The following is a 15,943-nucleotide window of genomic DNA, read 5'->3' on the forward strand; positions in this document are numbered from 1 at the left end:
TTTGGGACACATAAATGTGCTCACTCACAGGGACTGCTGTGTGTTTGTGTGTGGTTTACCCACAGATCTACAAAATTTGATTCCAAATACCATCTGCAAAGATGATATTCAGTGAATTGTGAAATACAGTGGCACCTTGGTTCTCAAACGGCTTGGATCCCAAACATATTGGCTCCCAAACGCCGAAAACCTGGAAGTAAGTGTTGCGGTTTGTGAACGTTTTTTGGAAGCCGAACGTCCATTTCGGCTGTCGTCATTGTTTCCAGGGCCAATCAGCCAATCAGAAGCCATGCCTTGGTTTGCGAACGGACTTCCAGAACAGATTGGGTTCGAGAACCAAGGTACCAGTGTACTCAGAATCCAATCGTTATTGCTACTATCTTATTCATTTGAAATACTTCTCAGTTTATGCCAGTCAAGAAGTGTTTGCATTTGTAATTTGACCTAGTTTGAAGGGCGAAGATCAAACTTTGCATAGTGAAGTAAATGTACCCAATCCAGACTTCTAGACCCAGTACACAAGCACAAGACACAGCTACCCTTTGAAATTTGCGCTTTTGTGATGCAGTTCTCTAACAACAATAACAACAGTATGTAAAAGAATGCAGACATTAAAAATATGTGTTAGTGACAATGGCATATTAGGGAATATGCTGGCAAAAATGCATACGCTGGGCACAACTGCATCCAAAACACATCAGGAGAAAAGCACAGGAAAATGCAAATAATTTTTCATGAACTTTAAAAATATTTACAAACTGATGCAGAAATAAGGGCGAATTAAGATTGGAAAAATTTGAAATGAGGAGAAACCAAAACTGTGAGATTTGTCTATCTTTAACTCAGCATTTCTCAAGCAAGTTCCATACACAACAGTGTATTACTTTAGGCTCAGCTCAATTCCTTGAAATCAGGTAAGTATAATTTGAGCTTCTTCTTCTGTATTTTCATTTTCATTCTTTGCATTCCCTTATTTTTACACGTCTGCATAATCATCCAGTCATATCCTGAACTTTAGAAAGGCCGAATCAAAGCCAGCACTGAACATTTTTCCTCTTTTTCCTCTTTCTTCTTTCGTATTTTCAATATTAGTTCACATTGCCAGTTGAGCAGCGAGGCAATTTTCTCTGATTTTCCTCTTATTACTAAGGCACATTTCTAACATCCTTTTCTTCTGGCTGAAATCCACTTTTGGAACTGTTTTTCAGTTTGCTGTTCCCTTGTTCTCGTGACATGCTTGTTCTATTTAAAGCCATATTTAACGCTCTCTCTCGCTCTTCCCATTTCCTGTTTACTTCCTTTTCTTTCTTTTTTCAGTTTCCAGAGCATGATCCATTTCTGCCCCCAACAGTGATGTGGTGGAAGACAAGATGCAAAGTCTCTGCACAAACAAACACAAGAAGACCAAGAGCTGGTTGCCACAAGCAGACACACCTGCTCTTTAGTGTTATACCAAATTAAAAAAAGACCATTCTCAGCTGTTTGCCCATCTCAAAATTGGCTGTTTTGTTTCTGCTCTGGAGATATACTTCCATAGCACTATAACAGCCATGCAAGACATATCCCTGTGCAACCGGCCATAGAAGTGCAAAGTCCGCCGTACATTGAAACTATGAACAGAGCACATACATGACGAGCACATTACAGCTACATGCCATAATTTTTCACAAATGACAATATAAAGCTTACAAAGTAACATGGAAATATATTGTTTCTTATGCTTGATATTTTTCACAAATGTAATGCAAAGGATGGGTGCAAGAAGTTTGTGAAGGAGCAATCGTATTGTTTTTCCAGGAGACAAATGTACAATTTTCATTTTCTGTCTTCTGAGTTCTATAAAGAAAGAATAACATGCTTCATTTTTACTGGGAAAGAATGACCCAATTCTACAAGTGTCAGTTAAGGAACACACAAGGACACGTAGATTGCTTTCAACTGATCAGGACCCTTTAGCACTGGTGAGGCATTCATTGCCTTTCTGCAATCAGTTGGAAGCAGAATTAAAACGGTGGCCCTACATGACACTTTAGATAACGCTGTTTTCATTGAGCAAAGTTCCACTATATATTATTAATTCATTTTATTGGAGCATTTCCATCTGAGCTCTCCAATTCCAAAATGAAACACTCAAAGTGTCTAACATAAATACAACCAATTAACGACAATAAACTCCTCCACTCCTATAATTTGCAGGGAACAGGAAATGACTTATGAAGGACAATTCATGAAAGTCATGGCCATAGTGACTGAAAAGGAATCAACTAATTAGGAGGATGTGACTAATTAAAAAGGTACAATAACTCAAAAGTACTCTCCATGGTACTTTGCCAGTCCACACTAGACAGACTGGTGCTGCAATTGTATTTTACAACAAAAAGAGGCCCTTATCAGGTCTGAATAAATTGGGAAGACAGCAGAGAAGCTCACATGGGCTGTCACTACAAATGAAATTTACACATAAAAAAATAGTGAACAAAGGAGGTCAATTCCAGTGAAAATAGGGTGGAAGTGACCTTAAAGGAAGGTCTAGATGAAGGATTTATTAGGTGTTGAATATGCTGATTCACGGCACAGGTAACAAGAAAATCCAGTCTCTCCCCCTCTCAATCACTTTAGGAGAATCTACATCTAGAAACCCTGTACTCCATTGCCTAGGAGAGAACAACTCATGTCGAAAGCATCACACGCACAGAAGGTGGACCACCACTGCTCTCCATCTGACATGAAACATCAGAAGGAGGTTGGCTCCATTCACACACCTTGTCACCCCTCACTGGATTGTTGGCAAATGCTAATGATAAAATTTCCCTTGGTGGATATGATAAGCCTCAAAGATGTGATATCAAGGAGAACTGGCTTCCTTTGTTTGGTCAATCCCCTTCCTAACTGATCAGCACTTCCTACCAACTGCAAAATCTCTCATTCTAATTGGTTAACAGGGTTCTCATTCTGCCATTTTAGAAATCTTCAATATATGTTATACTTTTATGTGGTTGTTTGGAAACTTGCCTTAGATCTCTTTGGTCACACTGGGCTAACATGTAAGTGTTTTGTTCTGCTGGAGGCTACACACAGCAGAGAGTAGCGTTTTAGTTCTTATTTCCTGGAATCTTGCAGGAGTCTGGCATCTCCCGGGTCTGAGTTGGGGGTGGACTGTTAACAGGAGTGGTGACAGCCTATCAGTTTGGGGGTTTCGATTGACACTGAACCCCTTAACCTTTACAGGCCTGTGCTGTAAGTTCCTACAGAAACATCAGGAGGTGGAAACAATTACAGTACCTAGTGTGACAATTTACTTAGGGAAGCACTGGTAGGTTTGTCATCTCTCGAATAACATTTGGTGCCCACCTAAAGGCTTGGTTCTCAGTATTTTTAATGTGATAATTTCTCCATATATAGACTCCTCTGGAGAATTCTGATATGATGGACCAGCTTTCTGAGTGCTTTGGTTAGTCAAAATTACAACTTGTCATATCCAGGGCTTAACCCACACTAGTAGGTTTTCTCAAGAAAACTGAGATATACTGAAGGCTCATCCATACTTCTGCTTGCTCTGAATTAGAGCTAAAGAGCAGGTTTTCCGGGGGAAAGTGGCGGGGCAAAGGCAAAACCACTAGATTTATGCCTAGAAAGCATGGGACCAGCAGAAAATCACTCAGAGCCATGTTTTCTAGGCACAGGACAAGAAGCAGGATGGGCCCTGAGATGGAATCTTGTGTTGTACATGATGCAGCATTCCCAGGATCTCTGGAGAAAATAAACTTGTGGTGAATTCATCACACAAACTAAAGGTTGTATACATTGGCATTCATATAATTGCTCTACCTAGCCCACACTGGTCTTTGTTCTGTCTCTCTCTCTCTTCTGGAGCTTAATGGATACCTACAGCCCATGATGTGACCCTTGTCAGCTGATTTCATAATGTTCTCTTTTGAAAAGTGCATTTGCAGCTTCATGTGGTCATAAAATTCTTGTGAGCAGATAGGAATTTGGAGAGGAGGCCAACAGCAGTAAATGAAGCTTACTTACCTGCCAGTCACTTTATTCTGTTCTCCTTCAGGGTTGTCAACCCAGTATTCAGAATTATTTCCAAGGTTCAGATTAACCTCCTTGATCTAAGGAGAGATGATGATGATGATGATGATGATGATGATGATTTTATTGAATTTATATACCACCCTATACCCGGAGGTTCCAGGGTGGTTCACAGAAAAGATAAACATAAAAACCACAATATATATATAACCACAATAAAAACAACAACCCAATAACATATCCCCCCATAAGAGAGCCACATTTTAAAAGGGCATAGGATATCAATCAGATCAATCAAAGGCATGGTTAAAAAGAGACATTTTTGCCTGGCACCTGGTACATAATGAAAGTGCCAGGCGAACGTTCCTGGGGAGAGCATTCCACAGATGGGGAGCCACTGTAGAGAAGGCCCGTTCTCATGTTGCCACCCTCCTGACCTCTCAAGGTGGAGGCACATGAAGAAGGGCCTCAGAAGATGATCTCAGGGTCCAGGTAGTTTCATATGGGAAGAGACGGTCCTTGAGGTGTTATGGTCCTGAGTCGTTTAAGGCTTTATAGGTCAAAACCAGCACTTTGAATTGGGCCCGGAAACTAACTGGTAGCCAGTGCAGTCAGACCAGGATCGGAGTAATATGCTCAAACCATCTTGCTCTGGTGAGCAACCTAGCTGCTGAATTCTGCACTTGCTGAAGTTTCTGAACTGTCTTCGGAAAGCAGGAAAGGTCAGATCAGAGTCTGCTCTTTGCCCTCCCCCTCACTCCAGAAGAGTATAAGCAGCACTAAAAAGGAGCTGCAAGTTACCCTCCAAATTAGGACCTCTGAGATAGCTCTGGACTATAGCAACTGCACCTCTAATTTAACAAACTAAATGAGTTTGACTGACTGAGTGCTCACTAATGGTTCCTCGTCATCCTGGAAAAAAGGGGCAAGTGGGTTGCCATGGGGTTCTGTGCCGGGCCCATGGTTCTTCAATGTCTTTATAAACAACTTAGATGAAGGAATTAAGGGGATGCTCATCCAATTTGCAGGTGACACCAAACTGGGAAGGGGAGCCAATGCCACAGAAGGCAGAATCAGGATTCAAGATGGGCCCAAACTAACATAATTAAATTCAATAGGCTCAAATGTAAAGTTCTACACTTAGACAGGAAGAATCAGCTGCACAAATATAAGATGGGGACACCTGGCTTGCCAATACAGTAGTACCTTGGGTTATAAAGTTAATTCGTTCCGGAGGTCCGTTCTTAACCCAAAACCATTCTTAACCTGAGGCGCGCTTTCGCTAATGGGGCCTCCCGCTGCTGTTGCGCCACCGGTGCGTGATTTCTGTTCTCATCCTGGGGCAAAGTTCTCAACCCAAGGTACTACTTCCAGGTTAGCAGAGTTTGTAACCCGAAGTGTTTGTAACCCAAAGCATTTGTAACCCGAAGTACCACTGTAGTACATATGAAAAGTATCCAGAGGTCTTAGTAGACAACAGCTTAACATGAGCCAGCAGCAGCAGCAACAACAACAACAACAACAACAAAAAACAGCTAATGCTATTCTAGGCTACATCAACAGAACTATACTGTCCAGATCAAGGGAAGTCATACTCCAAGCAGAAGTGTGGATTAGCACTCAGCTTGAATTTGTTCTTATTTGTGATATAAAGTTGCTTTATATAACTAGCTCATACTATTCTATTTTGTATAATTTTGATATTTAGATCTCATTTGTTGTGGGTGGGTGGGTTGGGACATATTTCTTCTTTGTTGGGTTCAACATCCCACAGTGGCCAATGAGGTGCCTTCAGCACATTTGGCAGTGTTCAGGAAACAAATGGCAGGAGAAAGTTGTGAAGCGAGAATCTGAGTAAAATTCTGGGAAGGTGAAAGGTCACACATGGTACATAAGAGGCTGCAATTGTATGCCACTACTGTACCTAGGAATAGAGTTAAGTAAAGAAACTGAGTAGCAGATGGACCATCACAGAAAACTATGAGGATCAAGAATGGGAAGAACAGTGTGCGTGTGTGTGTCCTGCATCACTGAAATCTAATTAATTCTCTATGCAAGGTTAGTTCCAGGAAATTCACCAATGCTCACCGCTTCAGCCGTTGCCAGGGGCGCACTTCGCCTACTGCAGTCCCTCCGTGCCTCTGCCCAGGTATGTTTATGAGTGGAGATGTAAAGGCACTTTGTTTGATACTTCTGAAAGTCCCCTGGACACTGAGGAATAACTGAAACACACAGAGCCCTGGGATAAGAAACCACGGTACTGAAACGATTCTATGTACTAATCATGAAAGCTCCAGATCTTAGCATAGCTTGCTAGTCATACACATCCATCCAAAACTGGGCTCCCCGTTCTATACTGTTCAGTGCTTAATGCTGTGGATATTTGCACATTTATATATTACAAATGTATTCTACCCAGCCCAGCAGAGAGTACATAAGGTTTTGATCCATTGCCCATGGATCGTCACAACAGGCTGTGGATTTAACCTATAATTCAGCCCTGTCTTTCCTCTATTCCTTTGGGCTGTAGAGCTCCTAACACCATCTTCCCTCTAACAACTTGGCTACTGTTCTTCCAGTGTACATGCCGGTGCTACAGCAACATAGCTGAACTATCCTCAGAAACCCAAGGCAGCTAGCTATCCTCTAAAAGAGCCAAATCTGTATTTGAATATTTAATCAACTGGTGCTCGACAACTTCTCACATACACAATAGTCCCATGAAAATCACATCAGGAAGTGACCACATCAGCTGCCCACAGCAAGAGGCTTTGATTCTGTGTATCAGAGATGGTGAACCTGTGGCCCTCTAGATGCTAGTAGAGTACAACTTCCATCACCCTAACCACTTGCCATGCTGGCTGGGGCTGACAAAGGTTGGAGGCCAACAGCATCAGGAAGGCCACAGACAGAGGCGGATTTAAGGGTACTCAACCGGTTTGTCCACACTGGGTGCCGAACCAAGAGGGTGCCACATTTTCTCCACTCCTCCTCACAACACACCTTTTGCCCTAACATCAATTAGTACAATGCCTCATGAACTTCTGATAAGTGCACTTTTTTCTGGAGAGAAGCTGAAGGTACATTTCATTCTTACATCCAAGAAGGGTTCATACATGAGCATGCTAAGAGTGAGAACTTCCTTTACCCACGCAAGAAGCCCGACTGCTGCATTTCCATCTGAGTGGCTCTGGCCTGCTGCATTAGCAGTGACTGATCAGACAATGCAGAAAAGTGTGGTAACATGACTCGCCCCATTCTGGTGGGGTTGAATGGAAGAAGGCAAGAACTGTACATAATGAGGAACACAGTGGGCTTCCTCCTCTGGGAGTGGGTACTTTAGGCTAGCAGGAATCCTATTTTTTTTAGTCTGTTTCCTGTGGCACATTAACAGTTCCTCTCACAGTATAAAGTTTGAGGATGTTTGGACTAAAATGACCAGCGGCATAGGATGATGTGCCCTTCCGGGTCCTCTGTTGAACTTACATTTCAGAAAGGCCAGCACAAAGGCAGCTGACGCTATTAACAGAGAAACAAACACCAAGATGTAGAGGGTGACGATAGAAGCTCTCCGACAACAGCAGTCCGTATGATCAGTAAATCTGGTGGGTGTGGGCACACCTGCAGATAACCAATAAGAGTGACTATTATAGCACACACAGAGAAATAGCTGGTATCACAGAGTAAGGGGCCAGATGTGACCTGTACATATGTAAAAGGCATGTGTATATGAGATGACATGCTTAAGTGCAGCCCACTTCCTCCCCCCACTACACCTGCTGGATGGGAGATGGTGGGATCTGTAGTTCAAAGATGAGGTGGGGTGGTGGAGGGTGATACTTGGGGTGAACCCCCCTAATGTATATTGACAGGCCCCTGCAGAGGGAGGGACACAGGTGGGTATACTTGCCCTGGGCGTCGGAGGCCTAAGCCAGCTGAAGGTGGGGTGGGCAGGGACTGGCTGCTTTTTTTGTTTATAGTTTTATTCTATCAAGAATCCTGCCCCATGCCTCAGACAAACTCTCCATGGGCCTGTTAAGTGGTGCCTCAGACCACCAATTTCCTTGTCTTCTAGGCTCAATCCTTCTGAAAGGACAGATGAGCCTAGTGTGTACAGCAGGCAGATAAGCACCAGGCATCGTGATATATGATCTGTAATAGATGGTGTTTGATCAAAGCAGGAGAAGGAGGGATTCTGGGGTGGGTCATCTGAGGGAGGTACGTTCCGGCACCATTCTGTCTAGGGGGGAAAATGCTGCTTATATGAAAATGATGTTTTGAATGTGCTATAAAGGTACAGTGTGCACACAGCCTTAGTTTAAGGGAGGTGTATCGCTCAAGGACACATCCATTCTACCTTTCTGCACGAAGCTGACCTATCAGCATCAGTGAGTCATTTAACGAAACATCCTATTGGTTAAAAATAATGAAGGCCTTGGAAAGATGTCAACATGGTGTGGTCACTCAGCTCATGATCTGCATCAACCTACTCCCCTAATTTGTTGTTTAGTCGTTTAGTCGTGTCTGACTCTTTGTGACCCCATGGACCAGAGCATGCCAGGCACTCCTGTCTTCCACTGCCTCCCACAGTTTGGTCAGACTCATGTTTGTAGCTTCGAGAACACTGTCCAACCATCTCGTCCTTTGTCGTCCCCTTCTTCTTGTGCCCTCCATCTTTCCCAACATCAGGGTCTTTTCCAGGGAGTCTTCTCTTCTCACGAGGTGGCCAAAGTATTGGAGCCTCAGCTTCACGGTCTGTCCTTCCAGTGAGCACTCAGGGCTGATTTCCTTAAGAATGGATACGTTTGATCTTCTTGCAGTCCATGGGACTCTCAAGAGTCTCCTCCAGCACCATAATTCAAAAGCATCAATTCTTCGGCAATCAGCCTTATTTATGGTCCAGCTCTCACTTCCATACATCAGTACTGGGAAAACCATGGCTTTAACTATACGAATGGCTTTAACTCCCCCAATATATGGCTTTAACTCCCCCAATAGGATAGTTTATTTATTTACCTGGAAATGATCTAGGTGAGCAATTATTTAAACAGGTTCTAGTGGGCCCTTTGGATGGGGTGATAGGGTGAGACCTCACAGGCATTTCCACAGCGCAGGCATTGGCTTCTTCCCAATCCCCAAACCAGATTGAGGCCATGGACATTATTGTGCTGTTAAGAATCACTTACCTGTATCTGCTTTCTGTGTTTGCTGTGGGGTTGGTTGTTGCCATCTCAGCAAATGGGGAGGTACAACGTTCTCATAATCCCTTTCAGATGTGGTCAAACTTTCTATGGAATCTAGAGAAAGAAACAGTAGCTAAGGGGTGGTATTAAAATCCACACACCCTTTGAAAATCATCATTTACTGTATTCTGTTTATGCCAGGCATGTCCAAAGTCTGTTTCGGGGGCCTAATCCGGTCCCTGTGGCAGTTTATTTCCTGGGGTAAAATCCTAAAAAAACCTCCAGTCCTAAAAGAAGCTCAACAACTTCAATCCTAAAAAATGGTCAACAACCTTGGTTGGCCCTTTGGTTAAAGCCACAGCCCTTCACTTCATCAAATCTGGCCCTCTTTGAAAAACGTTTGGACACCACTGGTTTATGCAAAATGGCCATGTAGAAAAATATGTAATGTGGCTTAGAAAGTACACAGTGACCCAGTTCTTATGGCTGTACGTGATCAAGACAGCATGCTGGTATTCACAGCAAAAACTGCAGCTATTTCACTCTTCCAGTCCAGCAGCTGCTCCATTACTCAGAGCTTACCCATGGTTTGGTTTGGTGTTACATGCAAACTTGGGCATTGTTATGTAGTGAAGTTTCACCCTGGGCCAGCAGGGGGATACTGTATATAGTTTTCACTCAGGTCTGTAGATAGTTTTCCCTCAGGTCCACGTCAGTTATTTTAGGCGGGAACTCTGGGCTGTTGTTGTTACAATGTTGACAGCTGGCTGCCTATAAAAGCAGGCCGGCTGAGCTGTTTGCAGTCAGTTCTATTCCAGCTTACAAAATAAAGAGCTACTTGGAGAAATCGCTGTGCCGTCTGCTATGTCAACCCACAACTTAACACTGGCGACGAAGGTGGGATCGATGGACATCAGAGCACAGCCAGATGCGGCCAGCCTCTGAACTGAGCTGAATCACTGAGCTGAATCACAGAGCGAAATCACTGAGCGAAATCACTGGACAGAACCAATTCAGAGCTGACTGTTCTGGCTAGAGCACGGTGTTCCATCCATCGCCCTTCACGCCAGCATCGGAATCATGGCTTCACTTGTGCCTCTACCGCCGTTTGCGCCAGTCTCTGAATCATGGGACTCCTACCTCGCTCGGTTCGACTGCTACCTCCAAGCCAACGAGCTGACAGCAGTATCAAAGGATCGGAAGCGGGGCCTATTCCTCAGCCTCTGTGGGCCTGAGGTGTTTGAGACGGCCCGAGCATTGGTTGCGCCTGAAGCAGTCCAGGCAACACCATGGGACACGATCCAAGAGAAGCTCCGCAAGCACTACGCACCAAAGCCGTCCAAGATTGCTGCCCGCCAAGCGTTCTACCACCGGAACCAGGCAGAGGGGGAGTCAATCAACAACTACACCACCGCCCTGCGACAGGCTGCAATGCACTGTGAGTTCCGAGACTTAGACGATGCCCTGATGGATCGAATCGTCTGCGGGGTCCGGGACATCCAGCTGCAACGGCGTCTCCTCGCCAAGCCAGACCTCACGCTACAGAAAGCCATTGAGGAGGCTGTGGCCTCAGAAGCTGCTGAACGCTCCGCCCAGGAGATCCGCAAGTCCAGCAGCCTGCGTCTTGCTAGGAAGCCAGTTCCGGTGCATCATGAAGAGGCCAGCAGTGATGAGGCATCCTCCAGTGAAGACGATGACGTGCACCAGACAAAGCGGGAGCGCAGGAAGTTCCAACAGAAGTCCAAGGGCCAACCGGAATGTGCCGGCTGCGGAGGCAACCATTCCCGTGCCAAGTGTCGATTCAGAGACGCCATCTGTAGGAAGTGTTCCAGAAGGGGCCACATCGCTAAGGTCTGCCGATCGGCTCCGTCTGACACCCCCCCTTCATCGACTCGCAAGTCCAAGTCTTCACTCCAGTCTGCCAAGGAAAGTTGTTTCGCTCTCACCAACTGCCGCTGCCCGTCTGGAACCACGATTGGCCAAACCGACTCGCCTACGCGACGCAAGCTGAACGTCACGGTGCTCATTGAAGGAGCTCCATGTGACATGGAGATCGACACCGGGTCTGCCCTGTCCATCGTGTCGTGGAGCACCATCAAAAGACTGGTACCCAGAGTGTCCAAAAGGCAACTCGACTCTCACCGCGTACACCTGAGAGACTACCAGGGAAACGACATTCCCGTGGTAGGCGTTGGCCGGTTCCGGATTGCCTTCAAGGATTTTTCGGGCCTCCTCCGGTTGGTGGTGGTCGAAGGTCAGCGGCCAAGCCTCCTAGGGCTAGACTGGTTTGATGCCCTCGGCCTGGAAGTCACCGGCATCAACTGCATCTCTAACGCAGAGACTGAGGGTCTGGTCAAAGACTTTGCCGAGGTTTTTGACGGCACCTTGGGGCAATATACAGGTACGCCCATCTCTTTTAGCCTTGATCCACAAGTCGCCCCCATCCTGCAAGGGCTTCCGGGCGTGGTACCATATTTTGATGACGTCTTGGTGTCTGCAGACTCACACCAGCAGCTGTTCGAGCGCCTCCGTGCCGTGCTGACCAGGTTCCAAGAGGCCGGGCTCAAGGTAAAGAGGGAGAAGTGCCAGATCGCCGTTCCACAGGTAGAGTTCCTGGGCTATCTTATCGATGCCTCCGGCCTTCACCCGACCACATCCAAGATCCGCGCTATCCAGCAGGCCCCCACCCCAAAGAACAAGACGGAGTTGCAGGCATTCCTGGGGCTGCTGAACTTTTATAACATGTTCCTGCCCCACAAAGCCACAGTGGCTGAGCCTCTTCACCGACTCCTTAGCACTAAGACGCCTTGGGCCTGGGGTCATCGGGAGATGGCGGCCTTCAACGCGGTCAAGGCTCTCCTTTCATCAGACAGTGTGCTGGTACAGTACAGTGAATCCAGGCCGCTGGTCCTTGCCTGCGACGCCTCACCTTTTGGCATCGGTGCTGTCCTTAGTCACCGTTTTCCAGATGGAAGAGAAGCACCGCTCGCCTACTTTTCCAGGACACTATCTCCGACGGAACGGAATTACAGCCAGCTCGACAAGGAGGCATTGGCACTTGTGGCTGGAGTGAAGAGGTTCCATGAATACCTCTATGGCAGGACTTTTGACCTCATCACTGACCACAAGCCACTCCTGGGCCTCCTCGCCGGTGATCGTCCAACTCCACCGGTCCTCTCGCCACACATGCTGCGATGGACTGTTTTCCTGGCTGCCTACCACTACCGGCTCATCCATCGCCCGGGGAAATCGATGGGCCATGCCGACACCCTCAGCCGTTGCCCTCTTCCAGCATTTGTGGAAGACCCGGCTCCAGCTTCATCGCTCCTTCTGATTGAGCATCTTCCGGCAGCGCCTGTATCGGCTGCCACTGTGGCCTCCGCGTCTGCCCAGGATCGCACCATCAGCCGGGTGCTCAACTGGGTGTGGAGGGGGTGGCCACAAGGGCCTTTTGCATCGGAGTTCCAGCCCTTCGCAACCAGACAACATGAACTCTCAGCTCATCGCGGCTGTCTGCTGTGGGGAGACCGCGTCATGATTCCCCAGGGACTCCGTCAGCGCGTCCTGGAGGCTCTGCACGTTGGCCACCCGGGAATTGTCAAAATGAAGGCGTTGGCTCGGTGTTACGTCTGGTGGCCTAATATGGACGATGCCATCACTGCCTGGGTGTCCGCCTGTCAAGCGTGCCAAGAGTCGAGGCCTGCACCACTGGCAGCTAAGGGACACACCTGGGAGACGCCAAAGACACCCTGGTCGAGGGTGCACATTGATCTGGCTGGATACAACCCATAATATAAATAAAATCCAGGTAGAGATATAGGTAACCTTTGATACTGGTTATTGCTTTAGACTAAATATGTTTTAGAAATATGTATTGGTGAGTTTTAATACACTGCACACCACCCTGAGACCATACAGTGGAAGATAAAGAAACATCTAAATAAACTAACTGCAGAAACCCATTTCATATTATGTGGAGGTAAACTTTATTTTTTATGTATAACATTCATATCCCACTCTACATGCAATGTACAGGGCAGTTTCTAGATATCCTGTGTTATTTCACAGTCACACTTGGTAGATTGCGGTGGGTGGGGGGGGAGGCGGGGAGAGACAGACATACAGACATTATCCGGAAGAGGTTTAACCCAAAGCCTCCCTTTCCATCCAGAGTCAGAGATAAAGAGAGTAGAATGAAACTCAAGAGAGAATGCCCAAATCATAATCTCAAAGAGGCAGCCAGGAGTGGGTGGGTGGGTCATGGAAGAGAATGCATGCCAGGTTGCAGAGGTGTGTTCAAAAGCAGTGTGGTCCTTTGTATCATCATCACATTTATATCCTACCTTCCCTCCAAGGAGCTTAAGGAGGCAGACACACTTCTCCCCACCCCCATTTTATTCTCACAAACATCCTATGCAGTAGGTCAGGCTAAGAAATGGTGACTGGCCCAAGGGGACTCAGTAAACTTTCTGGCTGATTTGGGATTTGAACCCTAGTCTTCCAGGCCCTAGTTCAACACTTTAACCGCTATATCACAAGGGCTCTTTGTTTAGTAAAGACAGTGAGCTAGAAGTCAAGAAACACTGGGGGCAAATATTAAATCAATAAGCCAGGAAGAGTCACTGCTTCTCTACCAGAAACACATAATGTTGGGAGCAGGTCAACCAGGAATGCTGGTGAGACCAGTATCCTCACGGATAGAGTCAGGCTGCTTCTTTACTTGATTTCGCAGAGCAAGCACACACTGCTCCATCCCATTCACACTGTGCTTTTGCTGAACCTGATGAAGCCTCTGTTCTGCCCACATAGTTGGCCTAATAATTACCCTCTAAATTGGTATTGGTCTCCCTTTTCAAACGTCACTTCTTTCTGTAGAGTAAGTAGACCAATCCATCAAAGCAAACGCTGGTCAAGGTAGAGAAGACAGGCCTACGTGCACACACACAAACCCTTCAAGGTTCTTTTTTTGCTGTCCAGTTCCTACCTGGCCTCCGACGTGCCATTTGTTCTTTTCTCGTGGTGTAGTACAGCTCCAGCGCTCCAGAACTGTTTGGGCACTTAGCACTGTTTGCTGTTCCCTCAAAAGTGAGATGTGGCTATTTCCCCAAAGGCAGGCGTCACTGACTTGTACAACAAGTGGACCTAAATGTTTATGTCTTGCAAAATTCTCAGAAGCTTCCTTTAGCTCAGAGACCACAAGCCATAAAAGGTCTACACATCATGACTCTTCTACCAGCCCCCTCAGTTCCTTAACCCTGCTTAGTGTGTATTGCTGGGAGGGGAGGGCGAGCAGCCTTAGCTGCTTTTAACTTGTTTTTCATTACCTTATATGTAAATCGCCTTGAGGCAGTGGTTTAGAATGTGATTATTAATAAATGAAATACAATAATGGTGAGCCATCTTGGGCTAGTCATAGCACAAAGCAGATTAGTTTCGAAGCAAGCTGAGTGACTAAGGGGCAAAGAAGAGGAAAGGAAGAAAAAGGCTATGGGACATGAATTATCACCAGTCATCAATTTATATACCACTTACAAGTTTCCAAGCAATTAAGACAAAATAGCCTCCCTGACCTTGTACAGAGAATTCTGCTTCCGCTCTAAGTAACATGGAACTCTGTGACAAACCTTATTACAAAGTTCTGGCCCTGTTGGAACAAGAGACACCAGGATGCAAACTCAAAGACACCAAATGTTATATTCTGTGGTTTTAATGTTTTAGTTGTTGTTAAATTTTATGAGCCATCTTGGGTCGATCTTTGATGGACTGGAATGCAAGTTATTAAAATAAAAGTAGTAGTAGTAATAGAGTGAGAGAATTAAACATTATTTATTTAATATACCGTTGCTCACCACCAAAATCTCCAAGCAGTGTGAGATTCCAAGAGTTCCAGGCACCAGGTCCATGTTTCGTTTTGGAAATGAGGCACAACAGAGACAGTGGTGTCTTCATCATATAGGGTTTATTTACACATATATACAACCTGAGCCTATGATGGAAGGGGTCACAGCATGAACATCCCAAGGTGGTTTTGTTTCTCCCATAGCCACAGCCTTCATTCAAACAGAAATCAACCATTGTGCTCTGATCCTCTAGCTTGCTGCCTTTTGCAACCCGCAACATTTCCCCCCCTAGGTCACATCATAGCCCACTCTCAACTCTGACTTTTGTTCTTCTAATTTTCTCAGCAATAGAGGAGGGTCCCATCCATTTACCATCTGGGACAGAACCCCCTCTCCATTGCTTTCTTAATGGCTCATCATCTTCCCTTTGTTTTCTTAATGGCCTGTCTGGCTTTAACCCTTGTTAGATCCAGGGGTTTGGGAGGCTTGATTAAAGTTGAATATAAGAGCATCCAAAAATGGCAAAGCTGGTCCTGTAGGAAGAGTACTGTCCCATCCAGAACAGGCTAAGCACCTTCTCCCTGAGAAAATTAAACAGGAATCCTCAAAACCTCCATCTTGTCAGAATTGTGCTTCAAATTATTGGTCCTCATCCAAAGCAGGCTATTACTGATTTCAGGCACCAATTCAGCACTTCAGCTGCCACACAGAATATGCTGCTATGAAAGCCCTACACTGTAACCCTCTTGTGAGGAGTAACTTGGCTTCACAGCAGGACCATCTGATGACCCTTAACTACTGGGCAGGAATAATCATATGATAAAGCCTCAAGAAGTATGTAGGACCTAGGCCATTTATAGCTTTATATGTTAGAGCCAACAC

At 45.9% G+C, this 15,943-nt stretch overlaps 1 protein-coding gene across 1 annotated transcript; it reads right to left on the reverse strand.

The window, feature by feature from the left end:
- Nucleotides 1-725: 725 nt before the first annotated feature.
- Nucleotides 726-14,364, reverse strand: LOC310838554 (killer cell lectin-like receptor subfamily B member 1). Its single transcript, XM_083726065.1, has 6 exons — nucleotides 14,206-14,364; nucleotides 9,225-9,335; nucleotides 7,525-7,659; nucleotides 6,127-6,260; nucleotides 4,033-4,118; nucleotides 726-1,836 (listed from the first exon to the last, which is right to left on the reverse strand). Exons 1-6 carry the CDS (start codon nucleotides 14,222-14,224, stop codon nucleotides 1,716-1,718), a joined length of 606 nt encoding a protein of 201 aa, XP_083582191.1. The 5' UTR covers nucleotides 14,225-14,364; the 3' UTR covers nucleotides 726-1,715.
- Nucleotides 14,365-15,943: the final 1,579 nt, after the last annotated feature.

This window comes from Podarcis gaigeae (genome assembly GCF_964106915.1).
Source record: "Podarcis gaigeae genome assembly, chromosome: 2".
NCBI lineage: Eukaryota > Metazoa > Chordata > Lepidosauria > Squamata > Lacertidae > Podarcis > Podarcis gaigeae.

Bases quoted from the DNA above. Each gene is read 5' to 3' on its own strand.
- LOC310838554 (XM_083726065.1), bottom strand. The intron at 7,660-9,224 runs GTAAGTGATTCT...GGTTATCTGCAG, and splicing joins AACACAGAAAGCAGATACAG to GTGTGCCCACACCCACCAGA. The intron at 4,119-6,126 runs GTGAGCATTGGT...ATCTCTCCTTAG, and splicing joins CCCTGGCAACGGCTGAAGCG to ATCAAGGAGGTTAATCTGAA.